Source organism: Aulostomus chinensis, chromosome 8 (genome assembly GCF_037954235.1).
Source record: "Aulostomus chinensis isolate RoL2024-O1b breed Wild chromosome 8, RoL_Achi_v1.0, whole genome shotgun sequence".
Taxonomy (NCBI): Eukaryota; Metazoa; Chordata; class Actinopteri; order Syngnathiformes; family Aulostomidae; genus Aulostomus; species Aulostomus chinensis.
This window is the reverse complement of record NC_141327.1, coordinates 28,481,223-28,508,784: the sequence shown is the minus strand read 5'-3', so window position 1 is coordinate 28,508,784 and position 27,562 is coordinate 28,481,223. Positions and strand designations below refer to the sequence as shown.

The 27,562-nt window shown below is 49.2% G+C and overlaps 4 protein-coding genes and 1 long non-coding RNA gene across 15 annotated transcripts in view; 1 reads left to right on the top strand and 4 right to left on the bottom strand.

Annotated features, from left to right (window-relative positions):
- Positions 1 to 8,844, bottom strand: part of ncf4 (neutrophil cytosolic factor 4) — a 25,217-nt gene extending 16,373 nt beyond the window's left edge. The window contains exons 1-4 of one of the 3 annotated variants that reach the window (XM_086212265.1): positions 8,713 to 8,844; positions 7,113 to 7,197; positions 6,845 to 7,004; positions 579 to 649 (exon numbers count right to left, since the gene is read on the bottom strand). In XM_086212265.1, the coding sequence (XP_086068391.1) occupies positions 579 to 649; positions 6,845 to 7,004; positions 7,113 to 7,197; positions 8,713 to 8,717 (321 nt within the window). In that variant the 5' untranslated portion in view covers positions 8,718 to 8,844. Of the gene's footprint in view, positions 1 to 578; positions 650 to 6,844; positions 7,005 to 7,112; positions 7,198 to 8,465; positions 8,666 to 8,712 lie in introns of those variants that run through there. The other 2 variants (XM_086212266.1, XM_086212267.1) reach the window with 2 other exon arrangements.
- The window catches only part of LOC147257975 (parvalbumin alpha-like), a 26,410-nt gene extending 10,634 nt beyond the window's left edge, over positions 1 to 15,776 (top strand). For 2 of the 5 annotated variants that reach the window (XM_086212269.1, XM_086212268.1), the window contains exons 2-5: positions 12,937 to 13,005; positions 13,291 to 13,420; positions 14,043 to 14,152; positions 15,196 to 15,776. In XM_086212269.1, the coding sequence (XP_086068395.1) occupies positions 12,945 to 13,005; positions 13,291 to 13,420; positions 14,043 to 14,152; positions 15,196 to 15,221 (327 nt within the window). In that variant the 5' untranslated portion in view covers positions 12,937 to 12,944 and the 3' untranslated portion in view covers positions 15,222 to 15,776. Of the gene's footprint in view, positions 1 to 7,252; positions 7,337 to 7,881; positions 7,899 to 12,658; positions 12,725 to 12,936; positions 13,006 to 13,290; positions 13,421 to 14,042; positions 14,153 to 15,195 lie in introns of those variants that run through there. The other 3 variants (XM_086212270.1, XM_086212271.1, XM_086212272.1) reach the window with 3 other exon arrangements.
- LOC147257976 (uncharacterized) lies at positions 11,643 to 12,580 on the bottom strand. The gene is made up of 3 exons (XR_015117656.1): positions 12,564 to 12,580; positions 11,806 to 11,886; positions 11,643 to 11,693 (listed from the first exon to the last, which is right to left on the bottom strand). It is a non-coding gene; the product is annotated as an uncharacterized LOC147257976 (long non-coding RNA).
- baiap2l2b (BAR/IMD domain containing adaptor protein 2 like 2b) lies at positions 15,775 to 27,562 on the bottom strand. Of its 4 annotated transcripts, none has more exons than XM_086212262.1 (16): positions 27,328 to 27,562; positions 26,822 to 27,089; positions 25,388 to 26,303; positions 24,994 to 25,069; positions 24,146 to 24,232; positions 22,356 to 22,417; positions 21,979 to 22,035; positions 21,569 to 21,658; positions 21,137 to 21,268; positions 20,280 to 20,384; positions 19,934 to 20,036; positions 18,699 to 18,912; positions 18,369 to 18,434; positions 17,892 to 18,234; positions 17,742 to 17,785; positions 15,775 to 16,518 (listed from the first exon to the last, which is right to left on the bottom strand). In XM_086212262.1, exons 3-16 carry the CDS (start codon positions 25,439 to 25,441, stop codon positions 16,443 to 16,445), a joined length of 1,509 nt encoding a protein of 502 aa, XP_086068388.1. In that variant the 5' UTR covers positions 25,442 to 26,303; positions 26,822 to 27,089; positions 27,328 to 27,562; the 3' UTR covers positions 15,775 to 16,442. The 4 variants fall into 4 exon arrangements, with proteins under 4 accessions (XP_086068388.1, XP_086068390.1, XP_086068387.1 ...); XM_086212261.1 differs by having other exon boundaries at positions 15,776 to 16,518; positions 21,979 to 22,050; positions 27,328 to 27,560; XM_086212264.1 differs by lacking the exon at positions 21,979 to 22,035.
- The window catches only part of dnhd1 (dynein heavy chain domain 1), a 29,039-nt gene continuing 28,804 nt past the window's right edge, over positions 27,328 to 27,562 (bottom strand). For both annotated transcript variants that reach the window (XM_086212252.1, XM_086212255.1), the window contains one exon: positions 27,328 to 27,387. The gene's annotated coding sequence lies outside the window, so the exon portion shown is untranslated. The remainder of the gene's footprint in view (positions 27,388 to 27,562) is intronic.

Below are 27,562 nucleotides of genomic sequence, written 5' to 3'. Positions count from 1 at the left end.
AGATAAGGAGGTAAAATGTACGAAGTAGAATATGATGACAATGATGAGGGAGAAAGAGGGAAATCAGGGCGGATGATGGTCAGCAGAAAAGAGTGGCGTAAGCAGAGTGGGAGTGTGATGGAAGAGGAGAAGGTGAAGTCGGGTGATGGGAGAGTCAAGCGAGAAGGATGGAAGGAGCGCATGAAAAGAGAGGAGATGAAGCGAGCAAGATTAAAATCACAAGGCGAGTGAAGGCGAGCGAGTGTGGCAAAGTGAGAACCACGTAGGTTGCGGGGAGAAAAAAAAAACAAAAAAAAAACAGTGAAGCAGAAGAGAGAAGTGAGTGAGTGGGAGAAAGAGAACCTGGACGTGTTTTTAGCTGTGGAGCAACACTGAAACATGTCAAAAGTCCTGCAACTACAGTCAGTCAGACGTGATGTGGGCACAGGGCAAAGCAAAGAGAGGAGAGGAGCAACGCCTACATGTTGAGCTTCATCTGCAAACTGCAGCTGAAATATCCTCCTACAGCATCGTTCAGCCCACTGAGCTGCAGGCTGGCGCTCACGCACCGGCTCTGCACCGCGCAGCTCCATAATTACCTTCATATAGGTGTTGAGTTCAGGGATTCTGCTCTCTGCGATCTCCTTTTTGTTGCCAATGAAGATTTTTCCTGCAGTCACAACAAAAAGGCGGAATGAGGTCAAGAGCTTGAGTTTAGGACCTGCGGCCAGATTTGCATACTTCTTCTTAATCGTTCAGCCTCCCTCACTGAGGGGGAGTCATTTTTTTTTGGGGGGGGGCAGACTGTGCACCTTATTTAGCTCCATAAACTCAATTTTTAGTGCGATTGCTGAACTTTGCTAAACTTTGTGCTTCTATTTGAGTGCCCTGCTCATGGTGTTTCCCAGCGACCGCGGCCTTGGAAAGTCTTTCCTCCATTGAGAACAAACATTTCGGGCCCGTTTGAAACGGCGGCGACACGAATATGCAGCAGCTTCGGCAAACGTTAGGAATGTGGTCTGTCTTCACGCCAGGCAGTGGAGGTTTTTGACTTCTGCCGGTTGAGCTTTGCTACGTGAGAACAGATCAGGGATGATGATATGAGGATGGTCTCTCTTCTCCGCCAAGAACCTGGTTCAAGTGACATCATAGCGCAAGATGGCGGTTTCCCTCCTGCATGCGGGCTGTGACAGCTGTTGTTTGTACACCGGAAGAAGCTTCACCACCTCTGGTGTATAAAGTCCCAATGTACATATTTCACGAATCTCAGTGACTTTCTCTCAAGCGTCTTTCTCCTGGTGGCGCTGGAGAAAAAAGACGAGGTCGTCGTCCCCGAACCGTTCATGTTTTCATTGTAAAACATTCAAAGTTGTTCAGATATTCAACTCTGCATTGGTGTGGTGGACTGACGGCCAACATTTCAGTCCCCTGAGTCTCCCTGTCAGTGGAGCTAAAAACAGAACCGAGTGCAAGCGCGGTTCTACAAATCAGCGAGAACGAGAGGGCGGATGCGCGTTACTGCGGCGGCTGGCGTGATTCCTCTGAGAGAACAGAGGATCGTCGTAGCAGCACCACTGACAGATGTTGACAGGACACATTTATTAAGTCTCAAACTAGACGAATGCCCCCCCTGGAGAACACCCTCCGCAGAGAGATATTACCCTTCACCCTTAATATCACAGTCCAGCCAAAACGAGGGGGCCCAGCGCCGACTCTGAACGCTCTCAATCAGGCCCCTCCACAACTCATCCAGGGCCATCCAGCACCGCTGTTAAATCAGATTTAGCACAGTCCTAATGGCCCCCGGCCACAATATTCAGCCCACTCCAATTTCTCTCGTCTCAATCACTCTCCAGAGCGATAACTCACTCAATCACTCGCCGACACAGTCACTCATTTACTCGCGTAGTGGTGAAGCGTTCACTCTCCCGCTCACCTCCTTCCATCTCCTGGGGCCTCACCTGACCTTGAATCTACCAGGCAGGACTCTCAAAGGCACTGAAATATTGATGTCAGAGAACACACATCAGAGATAATGAAGCGATACGCATCCACTCAGACGCCGCTGTAATCAGGACTTAAGAGAACAACATCTCGCTCCGTACGCGTCCGTCGCCGCCGCGTCCGTCTCTGTCCTCTCTGCCCTGTTGGTCTTATTCCCTCTCCATCTTGATGAGATCTGGCACCGTAATTAAACCCATCAGGTCTAATATTATCCGGCAGACTCCTCGGTGGCAGACGCTAAATCAGAGTTTGTAGAAAAGTGGAACTTTCCTGATTTAGCGAGTGACATGAGAAACGCCGCTTTGGATCAAATTCCTAATTGATGCTAAAACTTTCACCTCGTGGCCTCGACGAGACGGTCGCTGCCACAGCACCACGAGAGAGGACGAGAGGCGTAACCATCAGTGACGCTGTCGCAGTTTTGGACTTGAACCCTGAGGCCGGCGCGGCTCAGAGGCTGTGTGGTGGCACTGTCGTCCAATAATATCAGCACCACTTTATGTTCATAACAGACAAAATGAGTCCAACACCAAATCCAAAATTTCCATTCCAATTTAAAAACAATATTTCTAAAGTTGCAGGGCTGTACACTTTTTTTTATCATCTTATCAGCTGGAAAAATCAAGGCCATCTAAGTTCTCGTGTCACTCACGGGACGAAGACAGGGATCGGACCGACTCGTCGTGAACGCTCAAGTCTCGCTTTTGCAAATTTTCAAGGTTTTTCTGTGGTAAAAAAAAAAAAAAGTGTTTTAATGTGCAAATCATCTGTTTTAACGGATTTGCTGACCACTTTTTCCTTCACATGATTTCCTATCAAAAAAATCATTTGAGAATTGGCAACAAGAACATGACAAGGAAATGAGCAATTATGAGTATTTTAATTGGGAGTAAAGAACAAGAAGACTACACGTGTGCTGTAAATACATTCTGGTATCAAGTTGACAGATTCAAAATGTCCCATCAGAGGGACACTAAACTCATCCTTCGGCTGAGAACGTCATGGAAGACTCAAGAAACCAGAGTCAGAACCAGCGACACGGACAAACTGAACACAACAAATTCATATTGGTGGACATTTTACAACCTTCCGTAGCAGGAATGTGACAAACTCCGCTCAGCAGAGCAAAGAACGCCAGCCATTTCTAAGGTTCATCCCCTGACGAAGACACAGGCAGAGATCTGAGACGAGAGAACAATAGAACCCTTGTTGAAGGGAACCCAAGTGGGCGAGCTCCAGCCAGAAGCCTGCAGGTGCACCAGGACAACCAGACAAACACACCGACTCCACTCATCTATTGTGGTCCTGGCTGCTAGCGAGCGACGCTGAGCGATGCTAAGCTAGGTGACCTCACTCATGGGGCCCGCATTTTACATCTGACGCTTAGCCACGACAGAGACACGGTAGCCAGCAGCAGACCTTATCATGGCCGCCGACATCAGCTAGCAGGACAGTAGCTCTGCATGCTGACCGTGGTCAGCGCCATCGCATCAGCTGAGACGCTTGCTGCGGGGGTAAATATGAGATACACCCTACTTCTTTTTCATTGACACTGTTAGCGTGAGCTCGCCTCGCAGCTAACGAGCTGCAGCAGCTCGGCGCTGGTCTGAGTTTGCTGTGATTATGACCATAATTCCATCTGCCCTGTCCTGGCGGCCCTGCAGCGCAACCAGAGCCGTTTCTCTGGAGATTCTGTGATTATCAACGACTGACGGACGCCGTTCGTTACGCGATGAGAAAAGAAAAATAGACCTGCAGCGAGAGAAGTGGTGGGGGGGCGTGATCAGCGGGTCTGTTCCAATCGACCAAACGACCACCGGGATGTTTCAGGGAATCAATCCACAAATTTTGATACATAAAAGTATCGCTGGGCAAAACACAACGTTTCTTTTGTTAGCTGAACTCAAGCAACCGAAGCTTGAATGGAAAAATATCTGGATGACAGAAGAGTAATTACAGGGCCGAGCTGTGCGTCTCGCCTCCACACACACACACACACACACACACAGCTCATCTCTCCTAAATCAATGCTCATTCAAAGCCTTCAGCTTTTATTGGTGCAGATGTTGGTTTCCAGCCCCAAATAATCAATAGGGACACTGATGGCGGCTAGCAAACAGACGGACTTATGGGAAAACAATGAGCTTGGGAATGAAATTGGAACCACTGAGCAGATGAGGACAAGAGGACAAACACACACACACACACACACACACACACACACACACACACACACTGCAGCACAGCCACTGACTGCCATTACATGGAGTTTAGTATCCCGTGTTTGTTGTATTTTTGTGTGTGCATCGTATCCTGCGTGCGTGGGGCCCTTTGACCTATTAGTGGCTTCCATGAAGGTGTTTACATGCCTTTCTGGTGAATTTTGACCTCAAATTCCCGTTTACATGCAACACAGCGAAGCCTGAGTGACAAGCGAGGACGTCTGCGCCTGAACTGGAACTCATTCCTACTACGCTGCGGTCGCAGCACATTTGCAGTGTTTTACCTTCTGATAGGCAGCTCAGGCTGCAGGCGATGAAACAGAATGTTTGACAGTTACCACGGTTACCAGTGAGACCACGTGCATCAGCAGCATCACGACGCTGCCGTTGCTGCATTTTTTTTTTTTTCCAACGACATCCAGCTCGCAATGACAGGAACAACCGACCCGTCCGTCTAGATGAGCTCGACAAAGAGCCGACTCATTCCACGTGTGATCGAGGCCTGAAACTGATCTGGGAGAATCCGACCCAACGAGGTTTCTGTTCTGCTTACACGTTCATGATTACCCACCAGACTGACGGAGTCAATGAGGCCTTGAAGGGGTTTTCATCACGGCAGACGAGGCAGGTTCAAGCAAAGATTCTGGCGAGGATGGCGGAGGCACGGCAGCAGATCCGTGTTGCTGACGTTGGTCTAGAAGACACGCGATGAACTCGATGGAGAACTGAGTGGCAACTAGAACAGGAGAGTTTATTCAGTCCTTCGACCAGGATGAGCTGGAGGGATGAACCTCTCTCCCTCACCTCATTCCCCCGGTCTGTGTCCTCCCCGCGGCACTCAGCTGTCCTTCCATCCATCTGCTCTCTTCTGCCTCTCCAACACTCCAGACGATACGTAGAACCGTCCTCCGATGTGGTTCAGACTAACCTTGAGCGCAGCAGAACGACGTCTTATGTCATAACATCTGACTACTATACTGTACGATACGATACTATACGATACGATACGATACGATACGTTACGATACGATACGATACGATACGATACGATACTTCTGTCATAAGATAATTGTTTTATTTCAAAATGCTTCAGAAATTACGAGGCTACGCATTTGGGGCGGTGGGTGCCACTCAAGTTTCAGGTCTGTGACGTTTGGAACACATCACCTCCATTCTTACAAAATGACAAGTCTTCGTCTTCATCATCAGCGTTGTTGTCCTCTTCCTCTTATCCGGTCGGTCCAGCTCGTGGGGGCAGCAGCCTCAGCAAGGAAGCCCAGACTGTCCTCTCCCAGCCACCTCCACCAGCTCTTCTGGGGGAATCCTGAGGCGTTCCCAGGCCAGCAGAGAGATATGATCCCTCCAGCGTGTCCTGGATCGGCCCCGAGGCCTCCTTCCGGTCTGACACGCCTGGAACACCTCCTGAGGGAGGCGTCCTCACCAGATTCCTGAACCGCCTCAACTGACTCCTCCACATGGAGGAGCAGCAGCTCTACTCTTGAGTCCCTCCTGAAGGACTGAGCTCCTCACCCTGTCTCTAAGGGAGAGCCCAGCCTCCCTGAGGAGGAAACTCATTTCGGCCGCTTGTATTCGTGATCTTGTTCTTTCGGTCGTTACCCCGAGCTCATGACCACAGGAGAGGGTTGGAAGGTAGATTGACTGGTGATAAAATGACAAGTTTTTAACTTCATAAGATCCCATAGCAATATTTGGCCCCACCACTAACCATTCAGCAGCAGCAGGCGCCAGAAATGTGCTGCTGCTGCCGTAAACGTGAAAGTGATTTCACAGCAAACGGAAACAACTTTAAATACGGTGAACGCCTCTGCTACCCTGGGACAAAGACCCATGGCTTGATTTGTGTCGGCTGACGTGACAAACCCCAGCATTCATGTTCAGATGTGTTTCAGTTCTCTTGGCAACAGAGAGGAAACAGCTGTCGCCATGGAGCCGGTCTGTTCCTCTTCACGCGCGCGCGCGCGACGGCAGCAGAACGACTGCATCTGATGGTGAAGGTTACAGACTGGCGAGACGGGAAAGTTCCTTCGATTCTCTCTAGAACGCTAAAATAAACAAACATCATTCATGTTCTCTACATGTTGTGTTTGTTTGTCTGCACACACACTGATGTGGGGGGGGGCGCAGGGGTGGAACATCACGTGTGTTGAAATCACGGTGAATGTAACAAGAGCAGAGTGGAGTGTGTGGACGCAGGTTTTCTCGTCAGATTCTTGCGTGCAGCCCCTTGTTTCTAAGTTCTGGTGTGTGTGTGTGTGTGTGTGTGTGTGTGTGTGGAGAAGTTGTAGCGACCCACTAATGGACCTCAGACTTTCAGAGCCTGAATTGTGTGATTGGATCATCAAATTCGTGGATTTCTCGGGCGCTCCAGGCTTCGTGGTGGCCCTCCTGGTCTCTCCCTGACTTTTGCTCCGCCGGGCCGACATCAAGTACCTTCTTCAGTTCAGCCCCTGGAGGTCTTGACGAAATTAAAAATCCCAGACTTTGATCGTTTTCGTCGTTAAATTAAATTAAAAGAAAAAGTAAATCAACCGCTGCGTTGTGGCCCCCTGACAGACACGTATTTGAACTACGTGAAATCGGACACCACGTTGACGGTGGCGACGCGTTGACGGGCTCACCTGGAAGGACGGGCAGGACGCAGGTGTTTGGATCGGGTCGGTCTGGGTCTTCGGGAGAGTACCTGGACTCTAGGACCTGGTGGAGGTTGAAGAACTCTCGGTACCTCCTGTAGATCAGGTACTTACTCCCTCCTTTCGTCTTCACCCCAATCACAAACATCTGGGAGGGAAAACAATCATCACAAATGAAAGCAGGTTGGATTTGTATTCTTGTCCTTTATGTCATCGCGGTTCTTTAAAATGTCTGTCGGCATTTTTTTAAACTTACAAAATAGTCAATGAAGCCTTTCTTCTCCTCGATATCAGCGATGGTGGCACTGGTGGGGATGTTATCAGGCAACTGGTCGAAGTCACTGGGCAACAGAAACGGTTGGTCAGAATATTTTAGACTCCAGAGATCGACACCTCTGGAACTACAGAATGGCGACCTCCAGAGCTCCCAGTCCATCACGTCATTGCTGAGGACTCGCTCTAAATCCTCCACATTACTGGGTACGTTTGTTGTCGAAAGGTTGAAACTGTTGGTAAAAATGCGCGTAAGCTCGGCGGCTTGGAAACCGAGGCTTCTTTCAGACTTTGCAACACCTGAGAGACGCACGACGCGTTTCTGAGCTCCTGCCTGTCCTGTTCTGTCGGCTCAACCGTGACGCTCAGGGTTCGTGTCTGCGTTCCTCACGTATGACCAGACAGTCGCTGTGAGGCTCGACCACCCACCGGCGTGGCTCTGGGGGGTTCGGCTAACGGCCGACGCCACGCTAACTCAACCCAACATCACAACCTCAAAATACCAAACTGAGATGACATCAGCAGACTCGTCCCCTCGCGGCGTTCCTGAAGCAGCAGCCTGGTAGGAGGACGTGAGACTACAGAGGCTGAGCTCAGAAGTCTGAATTTCTCAGATCCTAGTTGTAAATCTCTCTCTCTCTCTCACACACACACACACACACACACACAGTCTACTAAGCTGGTAGATTCGATGTGTATCTTGTCAAAGTCCATGTGACAGTGGGATCACATGACCTGATGAGAGCCTGGTACTACAAACTACTAGAAGGTAACATGAGCTGAACAGGAATACTTCACCGCTTTGTTTTGAGTATCTGTACTCTACTTGCTTCCACACTGGCTTGCGTCCTACTACATTTAGAACACAGGACCTGTACTGGGGCCAGTTTGAGCCTCTCAGTGCCCCAGTTGCATCAGTGGGAGGAGTCATGGCAGACTGAGCAGCAACTGTCTGGAAACAGCAGGAAGAAGCAACCACAGGACTCCTGGGTTGGGAGGCACTCGAACCAGCGTCCGTCTGATGGATCTCCATCAATTCTCCTCCCCCGCCACGTCGAAGCAGCGCAGACGTCACACGCTCACGAGCTTCACTCGGAGCCCAAGATCACGTTCTCAGCTCGAGTCGCACCTGCTGCCTCACACCTCAGGTCAGAGGGCAGAGGTTCACCTTTGAACCCGTCCACTGACGTCACTGAGCGTAAAGGAGAAAGCTCACCGCCGGTAAAACTTTCAGCAAAGATTTCAAAGTTAGGAGGCAGGATCGCTTTTCGCCGTCAAACTGGAAACTTCAGTGCCGCGCTGAGGGTTGTGAGTCGTCTCAGTTCGGCACACTCACCTTTCGTCCCGCAGCTGCTGCGGCAGCGCCATGCTGGACGGAGACGGACGAACTCGAGCGCGACAGACGCGAGTCTGCAGGAAGCAGCAGGCTGCTGCGGAGGACTGCGGGGCGCGACCGTGAGCAGACACGCAACAGGAAGCTGTACACAAACGCACGCGCGCGCGCGCGCAGCATGTGCAGCTCGTAATGAGCGGAAACTGACAGGCAACAGGCAGCGAATAATTTCATCCCGAATTGTTCTTACGTCATAAGCGTCTATGACTTCTTTGCTTCAGCCTCCTTCTCTTCAGTGACTACTTTCCAGTGGTCGTAATTACTAGCCACTAGATGGCGTCAGCAACCGACATGATCAGTCGTCTTCCTTCCATTTTCTAAGGGGTGGTGGTGGGGGGGGGGGGTCTATCCCAGCTGCCTTCGGGTGAGAGGCGGGGTTCACCCTGGACGGGTCACCAGTCCGTCGCAGGGCCATCAGTAATTAGGGGTTCAGTATCTTAGGACACTTGGACAAGGTCACCGGGGGAAGTGGGGATCGAACCAGTGACTCTTCAGATGCTAGACGACCACGCCACCTCTGAGCCACGCCGCCCCCTGGTCGTTTTCAGCTCTTGTATTTATGGTTTATCTGTGAGGGAGGGCAGAGGGCAGGCTTGTTATCAATCACACACACACACACACACACACCCATCAGTATCTTGCAAACAGTTTGTCTAAAGAGGAAAAATTCTCCTCTAAAAAGCCAGAAGCTTCTTCCTGACTTCCTCCCCCAGCTTCCTCTCCTCCCTCCAGTTCAGACGCTGTTGACCTTTCACCTTTCCTCTCTGCTGACATCCAGAAGTGAACAGTAAACACGAGTAAAGAGAGAAAAACAACTGGTGACTGGTCGTCATAATAAAACCCTTTAAGGGTTGGGGGGGTGGGTTAAGTATTACCACAACATGTATTTGTTTATTTTTACATATAAAGTACATACAAATACAACATGTAACATGTTTAATGCCTAGTCAGACCTCTGGGGTTTTTTTGGTCAAAGTAATGCAAGAATAGCATAATCAGTAACTCTTTACACTACAAAAGACGGTAATATTTTAAAGTTACTTCATACTGCCAGTTGAAGTAACTGCTAATGTCTGGTATATTTTTGGAAGTAACTCGTGCAGCACTGCCAATCAGCTGCAGGAGAGGAGCCGTGTCAGTGTCTTAGATTGCGTACTTCTGTCGGTTTACTGCAGTACTACTCCACCACCTCCTCCCCGTCACGGCAGCGAGTGTACTCTACACACCATGTACACGCTACTGCAGTACACACAGATTGGTGCTTCCATATTTATCAGGTTTGCTGTGTGACAGGCAAAACAATGATGTGTATTCCTTCTAAAACACACCGTCTCCCACACACACACGCCGACACACACCAGCAGCAACGCAAGCACTAAATATACCAGGAAAACCGCAGCGGGCTCCTGTGCTATAATCAGACTCTGGTCTTCTTATTAGCCTCGGCTGCAGGACTCAGGAGGAGAAAAATACTCCTTCCTGCGTCTCTGTGTTCAAACTCGTGTCAAAATACAAGCATGAGAGTGTTGTGACACCAAAACCCCTGGCTTTTCTTCTCCTGCTAAAATTCTCTTCTTCTTGAGTCGTACGGGGATCTGGGAGTCGCGATCCTCTCAGAGCTGAGTTTTACTTTTCGTGATTGTGCTTGGTGTGTGTTTGAACTCTGTGGTGCAGGGCGACGTTTGTGTGTGAGAGCCTGGATCCTCGTTGCCCTCCACTGTCACCAGAGCCTGCTGCTGGCCCGGTTAGCTCAGGTACCAGCTCCAGCTCCAGCTCCAGGAGGCCCGATTCAGGCCATTACGGGTTCATGCGAGGTCGCTGCAGAGAGGACAGATGGAGCCTCACATCCCTCCACCTGCGGGGTCACGACCTCTGTGAGGAGGCTGCGTTTCCATCTGTATCTGCTGCTTTGTGGAGCATAAAAGCGTAGAGGCAACAAAACAACACGCAGCAGTTTTGCTCCGCGACTTTGAGCCGGTGATTTGTTGCCCTTGAGAAACATTTGGTGAGTACGGAGCCCTGGAGGGGCCACACAGAGCAAAGTACCCTGTGGCAGTGGAGAGGGAAATCTGCTCATGGCCACAAGATAGAACTTGCTGTTCCTTGGGTTTAATTAGGCAGGTGCGCATCGCCTCATTCAGACGGACAGATTCTCTCTCTCTTTCTTCCTCTCGCTGCCAGTTCTTCCTGCGTACCCCCCCCCCCCCATTCCTCTATATTACTGTAAAGTGCTGACGAGGGGAGTGTCACCTAACGGAGGGTCAGTGAAGGATGTGAAGAAATAGAGGGAGAGAAAGAGAGGGAGAGAGAGGGAGAGACAACTTATTTTTATGCAACTCCTAAATGCAGTTGACTTGTTATGTAATGAGTGCAGGAATCTTTCCTCTTTTTCAGCATCGCGCCGAAGCTTCTACTCTCTCCTGATGGGTTTCATATTCATGCAGCGACAAGGGAGAGTCACGCACGCGGAGACGGAGGCGGACTGTAACTTTGGATGAAATCTGGTGGCATTTCTGTTTTGTTTTGTTTTGAAATGTGAGGCGATAATTAATTCAATACAGGAGAAAAGGAGTTAAATTTGTGTCCGCTGAAGCTTTTCTGGCTGGATGTGTAACCCTCAAAATGGCTTTCAGCTGAAGGCAGTTTGTGTGAAACTAGGAGTCGGTCGTCTGAATGTGAGCGTAATTCTCTTCATGGGAACACAATCAGCCTGAGAGTTGTGGAATTGTCTGTTTTCATAGAAGTCCCTGAGGTCGTCACTGCTGGGGCTTATTTTCACGTCTGAGGTAAAACAGGGCGCAGTTTTGACTCTCCCTGCTTCAACCATGAATCAACCACCGTTTGTCACCGTCAGATTCGCTGCTGATGCTGTAGAATCAAACCTGTGGCTCCAGATTTGTTACTTCCTCTGAGGGGCTTCTTAGCTCAGGGCACATGTGAGGGAGTGTGGCCAGCATGGAGGTGTGTGACAGCTCACACACGGGCCTCCTCCGTTCCGCTGTTCTGACTATTTGTTTTATCTAAAGGGTTGTTTTGTGCTGCGATCCCTGTTTATTGCGTCCTGCCGTGCAGTCAAGCGTTCTGGTATGCGGAGCAGCCGGTGGTCTCGCAGCTGGGAGCTCAGGTGAAGCTCGGAACAGGTTTGGCTGCATGGTAGCCGTGACAGTGCAGCTGTTAAGAGAGATTTTCCAGATGCTCTCAATTGTTGTGGACTGTGAGCCCAGAGGCTACACGGGACAACCAGTTCTAATAAAACACACCGCGTTGCTGTGCTGTGACTCACCAGAACTTCAGTCTGGAGCACTGAGATCCGTCGTGCTGCAGGCGTTCACAACCTGGTTTGGCTTTGTAATGGAACAGCAGGCTACACATGCAACCGCACACACACACACACACACACACACACACACACACACACACACACAAAACAATTGATGTTCTGTCTGCGGGACAGCACAGTGTAGCTCATTCATTAGCTGACATGCTAACACCCCCCATCCCAGCAGCCACGTGTGTTTCATGACAGAAACGTTCCCCTTCTCTTAGAAACACTTTCTCAGAGGCTGAGGGAGCTGAGACGCCCGCGTTTGTCTGAAGGACATCAGGGCTCTGCTGCTGTCAAGGCTGAGGGACGTTAGTGACATCCAGTCAGACCTGAGGGGGGCAGACAGGAGGCCTGAGCTGAACTGGGAGGGCTGAGACACCCGCAGGTGGATCTTCTCACTAAACGAGCAAGAAAACCTCCCGCTTGGCCGTGGCTCCACCACCACTTTGCTTGAACCTGGAGGGAGTCGAGGCTGAGGGTCCGGGGTTTAAGGGTCTAGTCTGAAACCGGATTCTGGACAGATGTGATGCTGTGTGTGTGTGTGTGTGTGTGTGGGGGGGGGGGTGATCAAAGCAGGCAGCGATCAAAGCAGACATGGCCCCGCCCCTGAACCCACAGGTACGACAAGGTATAAAGGGCAGGGGCAGTTGAATGCCTTGTTGCTCGGGGCCCCCCCCAGAGCCTACAACCCCCCAAGCTGCACCTCCTTTACCCACCTCCAAGACCGTGACCCTCCCCTGGTCGGACGTCTCACTCTACGCGCCCGTCGACTCCATGAGTGACAGAGGACCCAGGTGGCGATCCCCAGAGCTCCTCAGACCAGCAGAGTGGGCGGAGCAACAGCCAGGATAGAGGCAAATCAAATGATTGGACAATGGTGGGGGTGAGGGGAAAATTACAAAATAAAAAAAGAACTCTGAAACCAGTTGGGGGGGGGGGGGTCACATTATGGTTGAAAACAGCGAGGGTTAATTATTTCCTTCTTAAACGTGTAAACGGTGAAGTGGACTGATGTTCCGGGTCTGACGGTTCTTTGAAATTTGGTCCATGAATGTCTCACTTTGTACCTTTGACGTTTCCTCTCTGCAGCTGACAGAATGGCGATGACGGATCTGTTGAAAGCTGAGGAGATCAAGAAAGCTCTTGATGCCTTTGCAGGTGTGTAGATGGAACGCTTCCTCAGCAGGAGCCGGCCTGCAAAGTTCTGGAAGTCACCTTTGGATTTGGAGACGCAAAAAAAAAAAAAAAAAAAAAATTCACATACTTTATAATTAATGCAGAAAAAGATTTTCTCCTGCTCTGCTCGTGTCATTTAAATCTCATCAGTCTGAAAGACGAGCTAGGATTCATTACGCCTGATTAGCAGAAAAGGGAGAAGCTGTTTGTCAGTCTGTTCTTCCCTCTCCTCTCTCTCCTCCTCTCTCTTCCATTTTTGTGGAGCAGCAGAAACTTTCAACCCTAAAAAATTCTTTGATTTGGTGGGGATGACGGCCATGTCAGCCGAGGACGTCAGGAAGGTCTTCCAGGTTCTGGACGTGGATGGAAGTGGATTCATAGAAGAGGAGGAACTCAAGTGAGGAACAAATGCAAATAAACTCAGAACAGCACATAAACAGAGCAGCGCAGGAACGAGTCCTGGAACCCTCGTCTCCAGGGCAGTGGGAAGGCTTTTTTCTGTTCCGTGCCTGAATTCAGGCGTGCAGCTGAAGATCTTTGAATGTTTTGTCCTTACAACATCAGTAAATACAACACTGGTGATCTTTGAAAGCTTTTATGTGTCTTAAAAACACCAGTTTCTATCAAGAGTCTAAAGGAGAGGTGGACGAGGTCATTAAAGGTCATCAGGGGGAAAACAGAAGAAGCCTGAAGCTGAGTAGTGGTGACCTTGAAGTCACGTGACCATGGTGTACTTCCTTCATAGACTAACATTAGCTTAGCACTGCTAGCCATTGCATTTGGGCTAAAAGGCGATAAAGTGGCTCATTAGTGACGATGATCTTGACGAACTAAACCTGGAGGTCTCATCTTCTCCTCACCACAGAGCTGATTTACCACAAAAGTCCAGCGTGAGGAACGTCGACACTGCTGGCCTGCAGAAAGACCTCCTCCCTGCGCTGCTCTGTGAGGTCATCCCAGTACTGGATCAGCCCAGTTGGTCACATGACCCTCTACCAGTGTTCTCCATGTTTTCCCAGGTTCGTGCTGAAGGGCTTTTCCGAGGAGGGCAGAGATTTGACAGATGCAGAGACATCGGCATTCCTCAAAGCTGCAGATAAAGATGGAGACGGCAAGATCGGCATTGACGGTGAGAAGAGAGAGAAAACTTTATTTAGTGCAACAAGTTTTATTATTAGATAAGAGGAGGTTGGAGGAGAGAGCGGTGGAGGGTGAAGAGGAGGACAGCTCAGGTGAAGGAGGGCGAGCTCCGCACAATCACGATGAGAGAAAAATAGGTTCAGTGTTTGCTCGGGCGTCTCTAGACTCCGTGACTGAGAGGAAGCTGCAGACCAGCGGGGGTCCAAGACCCTGAGCCTCCCCGAGGTGGATAAGATGCTTTACATGACCTTAAACTACATGAAGTCCACTTTGAGGAAGTCCCGATGACCATGTTTCTGACCGACAAACAGTAAAATGACTCCCAACAAAACCAGCACACGTAGATTTAGGTTGCTCTGCTTAAATCCACTCATGTCACCTTCTCTCACCTCCAGTCACTGAGCTCCAGGATGCACCAGGCCTCCCCTCTCAACCTGCAAAGGCAGTCTTTTGTCTCCCCCCTCTGGCATTAACAGTCACTACAAAATGTGAGGATTTCATAATGTGAATAGACGCCAAAACAAAAATGCAGAGTTTATCACAGAATTATGATCAGAGGAACCTCGACACGCAGTGTGGGGCAGCAGCAGAAACGTCCTCAGGCTCCACTTGTCAAAGTCGAGGGGTTGAAATCAAGTCTGTCAGTTTCAAGCACTTTCCTCAAGATCCGAGTTGGTCCACCTTCTTTTTTTTCCCCCCAAAACCTTGAAAATTCAACATTAAAATTCAAGTACTTTCCAAGGACTCCAGAACCAGTGGGAGCTCTTTGTCTTTTATTAGAAGCGCCTGCGGCCTTTTCCCACCATCGCCGCAGCGGCGCCCACCGCTTCATCGCTCTAGAAAACCAATCACTGCGGGTTGTTGAACCACAGCGGTGCGGCGGCACCACCGGACACATGTATGAGATCTGTACACCGTGAAAGAGACTGAGATGAATCTCTTATCAATGCGTGAACTCGTTTGGCGAGGAAAGTCTCGCACTCCCGTTTTAAGCCGTCGGTCTCATTAATTGCGATCATCTTCTCGTTTCAGAGTTCGAGGCAATGGTGCATGAGTAGAGGACAGCGAAACATCCTCCTCCTCCTCTTCCTCCCTGCATTCATATTTTGTAACTGCCACCTTTAAACTCCTCTCACCTCCCTCGGGACCCCACGCATGGCGTCAGACCAGGCCTGCTCTCTTTACCGGCCGACGGGGACGAACCGTGAGGAGGAACCTACAGGCATAGCGGGCACCAGATGTGGTTTTTAATTTTCCATTTTATATATCTATGTAATCAGAGATGCTGTATTCAGAGTCATCCCTGATGACCTCATGAAGAAGGCGTGCGGTCTCCAGACAGGTGGTTCTCGTGCTGTAGATGGTGTAGATGTACATTTCTTCAGTGTGGTTAGGTTGTGCATTTTTGTTTGATTATTTTATGTTCACATATCAGTGCAACTTCCTCCCACTCCTCTTCCTCCTGCTCCTTCCCTGACCTCACCTCCTCTCCTCTACTCCCCCCTCCCTCCCCCTCACTCCCTGCCTCCCATCCGATGATGTAGTGACTAAAACGATATAAATGGAAAGCTATGAATTGAGAGAAGACTGAATAAGAAATGATAATAAAAAAACTTGAGTAAATATTGGGTTTTTTTACTTGTTGTTATGCACAGCTGACACAAAAACGCACAAAACCTACGACACTAAGCAGCCATGATCCAGTGGAAACTACCAGTGGAACTACAACTGTACAAACTGGTTCTAATGGAATACGACAACATTTTAAGGGAGATCCTCCATCGTCCCCAGAGCCTGACCAGAGGACAGAGACCCTGCTCTCGTCTGTGCTGCATTAAGGAGCTGAAACCCAAGCAGGGGGAGGTATGCTAACGCTTCCCATCCACTGCCATTGATTGTGCTAAGCTAAGGGTCTCCGTCCTCTTGTCTGGCTCTAGGAACAATGGACAGTCAGAGACTTTCCCAAAATGTTGGCATGTTCCTTTAAGTTAAAAAACAGGATTCAAATTATAGTCAATAACATGACAACAAAAAAGTTTTATCAACATAAAAACTACTTGCTGTACAAATACTTGCTAAAACAACGACTCTAAAGGTTTATGGTTTTGATACTGTATGATTTTGGGACTAGAAATGAGTCAACAGGAGAACTTCTCCAACACTGTACAAGTCACAGCTCCTCCTGCATGTCTCAAAGCTTCTCATTGCATTGACTTGAAACAAAAATTGTGTTTGCTGTCCCGACAACCTGATCTGGAAGCCTCCGTTACAGACCCGGATCAGTGGATCCGAGGGGCGGATCTGTCATTGGTCGTGGTGGGCCGGAGCTTTACAGTGGCGAATGGGTTTGTCCCTCTGAAATAAGAGGATGATGGAAAATGTTACACAATACTTCCCGCTCTCAAGAGCTTTCTGCCAACACTCAAAATGTGCACGTACACGCACACACACACACACACACGCACGCACGCACGCACGCACACACACACACACACACACACACACACACACAGGAAACTAACACCAGCCACTGGGCCGAAGGATGATGGATTTGGACTTCAGCTTGTTAATGCACTAACGGAGGGGTCCTTTAGTTTTTTGGATGATGGTTTAGTGTTTCCAAAAACTGGTGTCTGGGGTTACACGGTCCAAACACGGCGGGAAAAAATGCCCAAAATGACCTTAGAGAAAGCTGCAGCTAATTAACTGATGGAAGACTGTAAGAATCCATGCATGAACTCTGGTGAGAAGATTCAGTTAATTATGATTAACGTCATTAAGAGCATCTCAGTTCAGATGTGAAAACCTCTTCATCTGCTGAGAAACCCGTCTGTGGACGGCACCGTCTCTTGCGTTTCACCCTCTTCGGCATGTGAGGAGATGAATTCTAGCAGGTCTGACGATGACCTGGACCAGGCACTTGGTCAGGCTCGCTTCGCGACTGTTTGAAACGTGGAACTAATTTATGATAATTGGCTACAGCCCTGATTACGCAACTGTGCATCTGATGTTGGTGATGTCATATAAGACACAGAGGAAGACTCTGCTAGGAGGGAGAAACGCCTGCTGATTTGCGCGGTGTTGATTTTTGACTCCTCAATCTGTGGAAAATCCACTGAGAGCGCGACAGAGACACTAATAGCCAGTTAGCTCATTTGTAGCCTGTTAGCTTGTTCTTGCTAGCACACCGTCCCCAGTCTCGCTGGAACCTGCACCAAATGTGCATAAAGCAACCGGTGTCACCAAGAGATGCCAGGAGGATCTGCTCCTCGTGTATTTTGGTAAATATTAGCGTCCCAAGGACAAAGTCATTTACAAAAAAGTGAAATTCAAAGTTTAAACTTTTCAGATTAATCGTGTTTACTGCGCTCATCGTAATGTGACATAGTTTGTATCAGGTGGGATCCAGTCAGGCAAAGGGTTTCCCTTCATTCACTCACAGGAATGAAAGAAATGAATCTGAACGCACCATTAAACTTTATGAAAAGGGGCAAAGATCAAGTTGATAGAAAATCCTCAAAAAGGTGATGAAATTCAATGGACACTGAAGACACAAATACAGACACACGGAAAATTACCTGGGAAAAAGTGGGTTTTCAGGTGGTCCGTTGGGTGATAGCGCCTGAGAGCAGAGGGATTTGCAGAGGCCAGTTACTGAGCCAGAACTCTTTCTAGAACAGAAGTTTAAATATTTTCTTCATCAGAATTCTGCGGTCCTCCTCTAGTACCTGTGCATCGGAACCTGACTCGCTCTTCTTGTCGGGGAGCGGAGAAATCAGTCGAACATCTGCAGAGCCCCGCCTGAGATTCTGATTCGGCAGAGGAGGAGGTGGTGGTGGGGGAGGTGGAGGCGTGACCTCACTGTAGCTCTTGGTTTGACTGGGCTTTGCCTCCACGGCGACATCTGCCTTCTTCTCAAGAAGTGGAGAGGTGGGCTGGTCAACAGAGGCCCTCCGGCTCGGCGAGGTCGGCGGCGGGACATCCCCGGGGCTCTTGCTCTCTGACTGCTCGTTGTAGGTGTCCGTGGGGTCCAGCAGGCTGTTCATGCTGTGGCTTCTGACAGATCCGCCACTGAGGGGTGAAAAGTTACAATAAATACATGAAGGGATTTTCGACGTTATTGCCTGGAAACGTTTGAATAAAGATGTGAACGATGCTGGCACAATCACATCTGAGCCTTCTGCTATCAGAGCCACCACGTTTACCTCGTTGCCAAAGTGTTGGAGAAATCTTCTACGGGGCCCACGTAAGCAGCAGGGAACCAGCCCTGACTGGAGGAGGTCAAGGAGACGGGACAGATGAGACAAAGACAAGCAAAACAACTCCAGTGAGGATCAATCGCTGCACAGCACTACCCGCTGGCCACCTTTGCAATTGCACAGCTGGTTGTGTCGTTTGCTGTCATCTAAGTGCCGTTTGAGTACGTAATCATGCCTTAGCTGGCTCATCCTGTTCATGAAAGTGTTTACTCTCATTTGTGTCAGTTTCTGGTTGGTGAAAATGGTCACAAACGGCCGCATCCTTCGTCTACCCACCGCAGGCTGCTGTCGGTGCGCCCGTACAGCCAGCCGTTGCGTGGCTCCTGGACCAGAACCGTGATGATCTCCCCTCTCTTGAAAGGTAGAAGCTTGGGGTTGGAGGAGGACGGGTGAGATACCAGGGCCCTCATGGCCCTCGCTCCTCCCAGACCCAGACACTCTCCCACGGAGCTGGAGCGGGAGCGGGAGCGACTGGGGATGGGAGACGGTGCTGTCGTTGGGAGACGACAGAGGACAAAGACAGACAGGAATGTTCTGCTTTAGGACACTGACAGCAGGGTTAATCAATGGGTGCACATTCATAGGCAAGAGGGCAACTATAACAGCTTTACTTGCCCATTAAACTTTATCCTAAAAGGGTATTTTGACTCAGAGAGTTGTACTGAGCCCACAAAGACACCAGGAGTGAGAAGAAGCATCGATCTGAGTTGAAAGCAAACAACAACACTTGTGATTTGGTGCGACTGTGAACAGGGAGAGCAGCCGGGCTCAGCTGAACGCACCAGCTGGTGAGTTTGTCCATGGTAGCACCGAACAGGTGTCAGGTAGCTTTGTCTTTGGGTTTTCTTTTCTTTTTATATCTCAAATCAAAGTGTTTGTGGACCACAGAGTACAGAGATGGATAAAGGAGACCAGGACTCCACCAGACAGTGCACTTGAGAGTTGGTAAATGGAGATTTTTAGACAGTTATGCTGTCGTTAGCTGTCATTTTCCGTGAGCTTCTAGCTAAATGTGTGTGTTTGGCTCTTTCTGAAGTCACAAAGCAACGATGCTGGAAAAACAAAATCTTTGGGAGCTCAAGACAAACACTGAGTACTGAGTAGTAGAAACTAAGGTATTGGGTGAAGTATCTCGTTAATACGAGAGGTACATGATGGTAATTTGCCACATGACAATACTCAAAGAAGTACTTGTGTTTGTGTGATTGGTACAGACCCTCTAGAGCAGGGGTGGGCAACCACGTGCCATGGAGGGCCGTGTGTATGCAGGTTCTCCTTCCAACCAAACACTTGAACAGGTGCTTCCACTGATTAACACACCTTCAGCAACAGAAGAGTGTTAATCAGTGAGGTCACCTGTTAGTGTTTGGTTGGAAGGAGAACCTGCATACACACGGCCCTCCATGGCACGTGGTTGCCCACCCCTGCTCTAGAGGCAGATACTGCTGATACTGTTGAGGAGTTATTAGACTGCTGTCACATTCATCAAAAGAAGCACTGCTACTGTCCACCTCTAGAGGGCACCCTGCCCAGCGCCTGCTGCTCCCGCCTGGCCCAGGACATGTCCTCGTCTCTGGATACCGTCTGCAGCAGCGAGCTCACTGAACCTCGAAGCTGCAACAACAACAAGTGGGGGTGTCGTTTATTCCTCCAACACGTGACTGAAGCCACTTTAACAACAAAATACAATCCAAGTTTACTGCAGCTGACGGACGCTTTTGAGCAAAAACGGGTCAGCAATGAAGAGCCAGTGTGCGATCGATGAGAATCCTTCCTTGAAATGAAGTATGGCAAACTATTCTGGTGAAGCTCCACGGTACAAATATGGTGCTGAAAATGAGGGTCAAGTGTCGGTACCTGAGCCTCTTGGTCCAAATGGGTGGGAGTTCGAGGTCGAGACCCTCTTGTCTCATTTACTTTCTCCTTCCATCCATCGGCCTTCTGCTGGAGAGACGAACCGGTCTGAAAACAGATGAGAGCGGTGAGTCGCTCTTAAGAGCGCTAACAGCTTTAATATCAGCAGAACGGCTTCAGGGAAAGAGACAAACGATAACGAGGATGTTCAATAATTGCCAAGCCATCACACAAGCACAACAGACGTGACTGTGCTGCTCCCACGACGACTCGCTCCTCGTTACAAGCAGGAATGACTTCCCCGCGCGTGTTCAACCATCATGCGGCCATTAGCGAGCCAGCTGCAAAATCACTTTCGTTGTTTTGGAGTGTTTGAACTTCACTACCCTCAGAAAAATTCACTCTAATCCAACAAAAAGTTTGTAATTAATTATGATTGATGGAATCTTTATTTTGAATTTTGACAATGACATTAAAAATCATGTAAAAATACAATGCAATGAAAAGAACACCTTTGCTGTGCAGAAGGCCAGCATTGGCAGAACGGATGAATTAACAAATAGCAGCAACACTGCGACGTCAGGACACAAACACCTCTCCATGAGCACGTCCCTGGAAGCAGGAGGAGCAACGACGACGTCCTCATCAGCTGCAAATGACTCCGTTTGTTCAGACGCACGCCACAGGAAAGACATCTCAGCCAAAATGGAATTCTTTTTTAATCAGACAGTTTCCACTGGAGCAGGCTCGCCCGGCGGCAGGTAATAACGGTACATGTCAAGACCACTTTCAATAAGACACTGGATTCACCTCCTGAGACGAACCACAGAGGGTGTGTGTGTGTGTGTGTGTGTGTTTACCTTGTTTATTAGGAAGAGCAGCGACTGAGTGAGGCCACAGTGTTTCTCTGCCAGGAAGCGATACCTCCTCTCCTCCTCCTTCATGATCTCCTGCTGGCTCTGTCTCAGGTACACCATGTAGTCACTGTTCTCCTAAAAACACACACACACGCTGCGGTACAGACCCAGTGCTGCTGTGTGTACATTAATGCAGATGTACATCATGGGAACAGAATTTAGTCAGGATGGACACGCTGTGTCTCCAGGGCCGACAGGTGACTAGGAAGGCGAGAAGGCTGGTAACTGATACTCGTGGCTGATATTCAGTTGCAGACAGACGTTAACTGGCTTGTATTGGATACTGAATATTTTCCATCCGTCTTTTCGATGGTTATGTGTTTACTGCGTACCACGCTATTCTTGGTAGGTGTGTGTGTGTGTTTGCAGTGCTACCAGCGAGTCCCTGAAGGCTCCTCGCCTCAGCTGCTTCTCCAGAGCCTCCGCCTGGTTCCTCACCTCCAGTTCATACACTCTGCGACTCCCCTGCAGCACAGAGCAGCAACTTTACGGAAGTATCAGCTTCTACAGAAAGTTCCAACTAACTCGTCTAGTCATGACCAGAATCCTGCACAACTGACTTGGAGAAAATCACTTTATTCCCCCTACGAAAGTAGCTTTTCTTTTTCTAGATTAAGATTCTGAAGGAAAGTGTCTCTCAGCAGCTTTGCCGACAGGTTTGAAGAGGAAACTCTTCACAAGGGAGTCCTAGCGCCATTGCAGCGATTGTTAGTGGTCAGACGAGCGTTTACAGGCCTGGGCTGTTGGAGATGTTCAGTTCAGCAACTTTCCCCTTCGTCACTCACATCGATGTACTCTTCATCCAGCTTGACATTCTTCTCCATGGCTTGCAGCACCTCAATCTGGAACCAGCGAAACTGTAGCAGATGCAAGGAGCATGTGGCAGTGATGCAGCAGAGACCGCCCTCCTCTTGAATCACTGCTTCTAATTATCAGCTGGATTATTTGGTTTGACTGAATCTAAATGCAAATGAGACTCGGGCGAGTTTTTAATCAGAAGCCACGTCTCTCTTATTCACATCACTGGACCGGACGAGCGGCACCGTGAATTTTAAACAAGCGGTGAAACGGATCGTTAAGCAAGCGCGATTTAAAACACGAACACACTGTGACACGACAGATGATTCACAGGCGAGGCTCAACAATGGCGTCGTGTACTGACCACACCCTCCAGCTCAGCGGTGAGTCTCCTCTGGGTCTCTGAGATCTGGATCAGGACGTCTCCTGTTTTCAACAGAAATATTTGAGCAGATTTGACACAAAAACACAGTGAGCACAGAGTTCCTGCAGGGTTCGGCAGGCAGCGCTGCACTTCTCTCTGCTCTGCTGAAGCAGGTTTCACTAAAGTTCGGTTGTGGTCGACTAGGTTCACCAAGTCGACTTGTACGAGCCCGTTACGGGAGGAACTGACACAGCTGTTACCGCACAGCTCAATTTCCAGCCTGGACGTGTTCCTCAAAAACAGAATACAGAGAAGTTAATGAAACTCCCTTCCTGATCCCAAACATCTGTAAGGACGGCAACAATCTCACACACACATCTCAGATCGAACGTTGGAATTGCTGAAGGGACAATTCATGTATGTTTTGAAACGCCATTCCACGGGATGATGATGATGATGATGATGATGAACACACAAAACAGTCTTTCTGAATTTACTCAACACGGCTTCAAGTTCTAGGTATTCCCGCCTAGCTGGGCAGCCTCGATGGTGGAAAGTTAGCCACACCCTTTCTGTTATTGGTGATTTTGATCACGTCTGTTGTCATGGACTGTGGTCCAACTAATGAATTAAGAGCAGCTGAAAGACTCCCGCATCCATAATTTAAGGGGCGTCACTCAATAGGGCTCCTTCTCCCGCCGTGGCTCCCTGACCTTCTCAGTTAGCCGACCTGCGCTGATAGCATTGATGTGTGAGCACACAGGGAGCACATTAGCATAATGCTAACAGCAAAACTCATGCGCATCTCAGTGGGAGTGAAAGTGAGCTTGCGTGGAAAATGCACTCATACGTGCACCAAAACATGCTTAGCACCAGAGCCGTTTGACGGACAGCGAAATCTGCTAATAGAACGATGATGGATAGCAACTGGACTCTGACTTGTTTTTCTTTCCTCGTCATGCAGCGACCCGGTCCGCCAGGCGTCTGACACCAATATGTGTCAGAGCACTTTGAAGAATCAAAGCATTTTAAAGTATGTGGACGGCCATGGAGCAGCCGCCGTCCTGCAACTGATGACTGTCAGAGTGTGAAGACTCGTATCTACAACTGAACGTACAAAAAAAACAGTCATAGATTGAAAACACACACACACACACAATCAGTTCACTAGATTTCTGCACCAGTCTTAATTATCATATTGGTTCATTTTTCTCCCAAGGATCAGGTTCCCTCCTCCAGTGTCCAAGTGTCACTGAGCAAGACACAGAATTCCTGATCCTCCTGGTGAGCAGGCTGGCAGCTTGCGTGCTGGCCTCCACGCCTGCACACGAATGAGACGTGAACACTTCAGCGTATGGAGGTTGAGGCCAAGAGGCCATCCTGGTGTTATCAGCACTGGGTGGATGATCAGGATTCCTGTGTCTTACACTCTCTTAATATTCTAGTCCCTTTTTCATTTAATATTTTGTTTTATTTCTCAGTTTTTCTACAAATTCCATCCAAGCTTGCTGATCACGGACGATGTGTTAACATTAGCTGCATTAAAAAGTGCTACTGATGGAGTGATAGCGCGTGTGTGTGTGTGTGTGTGTGTTTGTAATCTAGTATGTACGATTACACTGGACATCAACTTGATGGAGCACTTGGCCATTTGTAGAGTACAATTGTGTTTGTGTAATCAATGCAATGAATCAAAGGTGAAACTTGTAACAAAAGGACAGAGTAATAAATCAAACTCTCACACACGCACACACACACGCGCACACACACACACACACACACAAACTCACCAAGAGAGCGGGAGGACAGTGTGTGAAGAGCCTGGTCACCCATCTTAGCCACAGCGCTAAAGTAGGCCTCACTGCAGACGGCTAACGCTGTAGAACACACACACACACACACACACACACACACACACACACACACACACACACATCCACTGAGCGTCTGCACAGCAGTAACTCCATAAACGCTCTATAGAGGCTCTGGACATGAGCAACTGCTAATTTGGCGAATTCACTCCTTTCGTATTGACTGGAAACCAAAGCGTCACCGCCCTGCCTGATCTGCAGCTCCGTCATGAAACATGAGGATGTCGTCATCATGAAGACCGTGAATTCGTCACCAAGAGCAGGCCCGGGGGCCAAATTGGGCCGCCATGAGGTTCGATGTGACCCACCAGATATTTTATAAATCCACAAATAACAAACAGGCCTCATAATCAAACATCGAAAAGAACAAAAGTCACAAATTAAGAATGCTCTTCACATCGGTGGATCCCTGGAGAGCCACGATGGCGGTGCTGTGACACCGTCAGAACTCTGAGCTGCAGCCTGAATGGCGGACTGAGGCGATGGAGGCTCAAACCGAGGGTGCTGTCCTGACTTGGGTGCAACTTTCTGTACTCCGAACGCAGTCACACGACCTACAGCAACAACTAGACAGAGGGTTCATCTCAGACACACCAGGCGGTGTCTTCATGTTCGGCTGTCGGTTTGAGTCTTTTCTCTTTCCGGATTCAATTTTGCATTTAGCCCATTGTATTGCTACAGCACCACCAAGATGTCTAAAACACACACACACACACACACACACACACACACACACACACACACACACACGCACGCACGCCACTCACCTTGGAAAGCTTTGACGTAACTGTTTCCTAAAGCAACGAGATTCTGGAGGCCGGGATTGAACTGCTCCATCAGGTTCTACAGTCGGACAGAGGCGCAGTTTAGTGACTCGTCAGGATGATTCATGACGTGTGTGTGTGTGTGTGTGTGTGTGTGTGTGTGTGTGTGGCTGAAGAGACAAAATGGAATTGTGTGTTTTCAAACTGCATCTTGTTGCTGTGGTCACAACAGAGATGTTTGTGCCAGAGTACTGATAATGTGGCACAAGAGGAAGTACTGTGATATTTTGTAGTATCAGTACACTGTCCCACCCCCGTTACGACCCTTCACAGGACTTCGGCTTGTGTTCACACTTGGAACAGGAACCGCAGGGCAAAACAGGAAGTCGCTACTCACTGAATAGATGGCCAAGGTGGATCTGTGCAGCTGGTCACTGCTGGCTGCCGACATCCTGATGACCAGGCTGACCCTCAACCACAGAGACAGACGGAGACGGGGACGGACACGCAGACGGAGACAGACCAGGCCAGGGATGTCTTCCCATTCAAAGTAGTGAGGAGGTTTCTGCAGGCGTCCCCCGGCAGTAAAAGTCCCCCTCACTGTTGTTCCAGTGACCAACGGTTTCCTCCCCCTCTGTTCTCTTCTCCGTCACTCTTCCACGTATCCTTTTACTCCTTTGTCATCGACAGTTCAGCAGGTTTAGTGGAAAGAGTGAGCAAGCAAACGAGGGGAAAAGAAAAGGGAGCGGGTGCCATCGATACCAGCGGCCGGCTAAATTATTGATTGGAGCCGTGAAAGGAAAGGAGGAGGAGGACAGCCAGCTGCCCAACTGGCTGTGACGTCGACTCACACCTGCGGGTCGGAGCTGGCGAGGAGGAGCGTCACCTGAGAAAGTCCTCATATTCATTCAAGACGGAACGACGCGCGCTGACGTCGCGACGCAGATCTCTGGTTCGGATATTCGTTTCTCCTGGAACGTTCCCGCTTCAGCCCCAAGTTTATCAGTGCTTGCAACAAAGGTGCTGTTGTGTCTTTAATTTATTTACCTTTTATATTTCATACATCAACATTTGATCATTCGTTAAACGCTCGACTGAAACATTTGCACAGAAGTTTCGACTAAAATGAGAAAAAAATGACAACATCCTTTAACTTGCTGAGAACGATAAGAAACAGGCAAACGTACTCGGTTACGTCATGGAATTCAGACATTCAGTTCGCAGTGAACGGGCTCTGTTGGTGCTTGTGTCATTATCAGGTTGTGACGTCATCGCTCAGGAACACCGCCGCTGAGAGGAAACGCTTTTTGGCCCTAAATCAGGAAGAAAGAAACAAAAAAAAACAGCTCCCAAGACTGTAATGAGAAGTCTTTTCTAAAAATGTACTTGTGAAATATTTGTATTTGTCCAGGTTATTACAGACCGGGGGACCAGTATTCATGCAAATACTACAGTAAACACACAAAAGACATTGAACACACACACAAATGTTATTTCTTTGTCACATTTCTATGCACAGAGCTGCATTATGGTACAATAATCTATCAAATGCATTCAAATATATGTCGTAAACACGTAAAAGCTGCTGTTCGTTTGCCTCCGTCCTAATTTTCTGGCAAGCTGAAGACAAATTCTCCTCTCTGAAGACGGTTGTCATCAACATTATCCAACATTTTACACACTGCAGCCACTCAACTCTGCCACATCCGTAAAAGCTCGATGGATTTATAGAATATAGCGATGTGACGTGGAAACACCCTCGAAATTCGTTCGACGGGAAACCTCTGGCACGTAACTTTTTTCACAAGATTTCGGAGGTGTGACTGCTCACCCCTGCAGGTGTGAACTCGTGTTTCCAGAAAGCGATGTCGTCATAGATGACCTCATCGCCGCCCTTCTCGCTCTGTTCCTGCTGACAGCGACTTACAGCCTGCAGCACGGCTTTCAGTCTCCTATCAAGCGCGGCGAGGTGCGGCTCCAGCAGCAGCGGGGCCACGCTGTGCAGGGGGTCCTGGGACAGGGACGCCCGCATCACGTCGCTGAGACGATACCGCGGCAGAGACAGGAGACGCAGGCGCAGCCAGGTGGAGCGACGGATTCTACGGAAGGCAAGCAGATGTCAGGGGGATGAGGTGAGGTGACAGAAGGGTTAGAAGAGATGAAGATCAGCAAGAATAATGACGCTGATGACACTGGAGTATCCACAACACCTGACGACCTGAACACAATTCATGCCACCCTTGATGAGAGACAGGCGTCAGGATGAGAAAGTACAGAGGAGAGCGGCAGACAATCCAAGTAAGACGTCACCAAACCGGGGGACGTTCTAGTTTGTACCTGCAACACTGTTCTAAAGGCACCAAGATAGTTGGCTCATCTTTGGAGTGGCGCCCAAACCTGGAATGAAAACAACCACAGCTTTAAAGGAACAATTCTGATCGTTATTACTGTCAATCATCCCTCGGAGCCAGACTAGCCAGGGACCCTCCTCCCCGGCATTAGTCAGCTGAGAGCCACGCTAGTTAGCTTAGCACAGCGAGCGCTCCATGGCGACGCGGCCTGGCCGCCATCA

Excerpts from the sequence above, each read along its gene's own strand:
- baiap2l2b (XM_086212261.1), bottom strand. The coding sequence starts at position 25,441 with ATGTCGGCAGCCAGCAGTGACCAGCTGCACAGATCCACCTTGGCCATC. Across the intron at positions 22,418-24,145 it reads ACTGTCCTCCCGCTCTCTTG|GAGACGTCCTGATCCAGATC; the intron begins GTGAGTTTGTGT and ends TGTTGAAAACAG. Across the intron at positions 16,519-17,741 it reads GAAAACCCACTTTTTCCCAG|AGGGACAAACCCATTCGCCA; the intron begins GTAATTTTCCGT and ends CTCTTATTTCAG.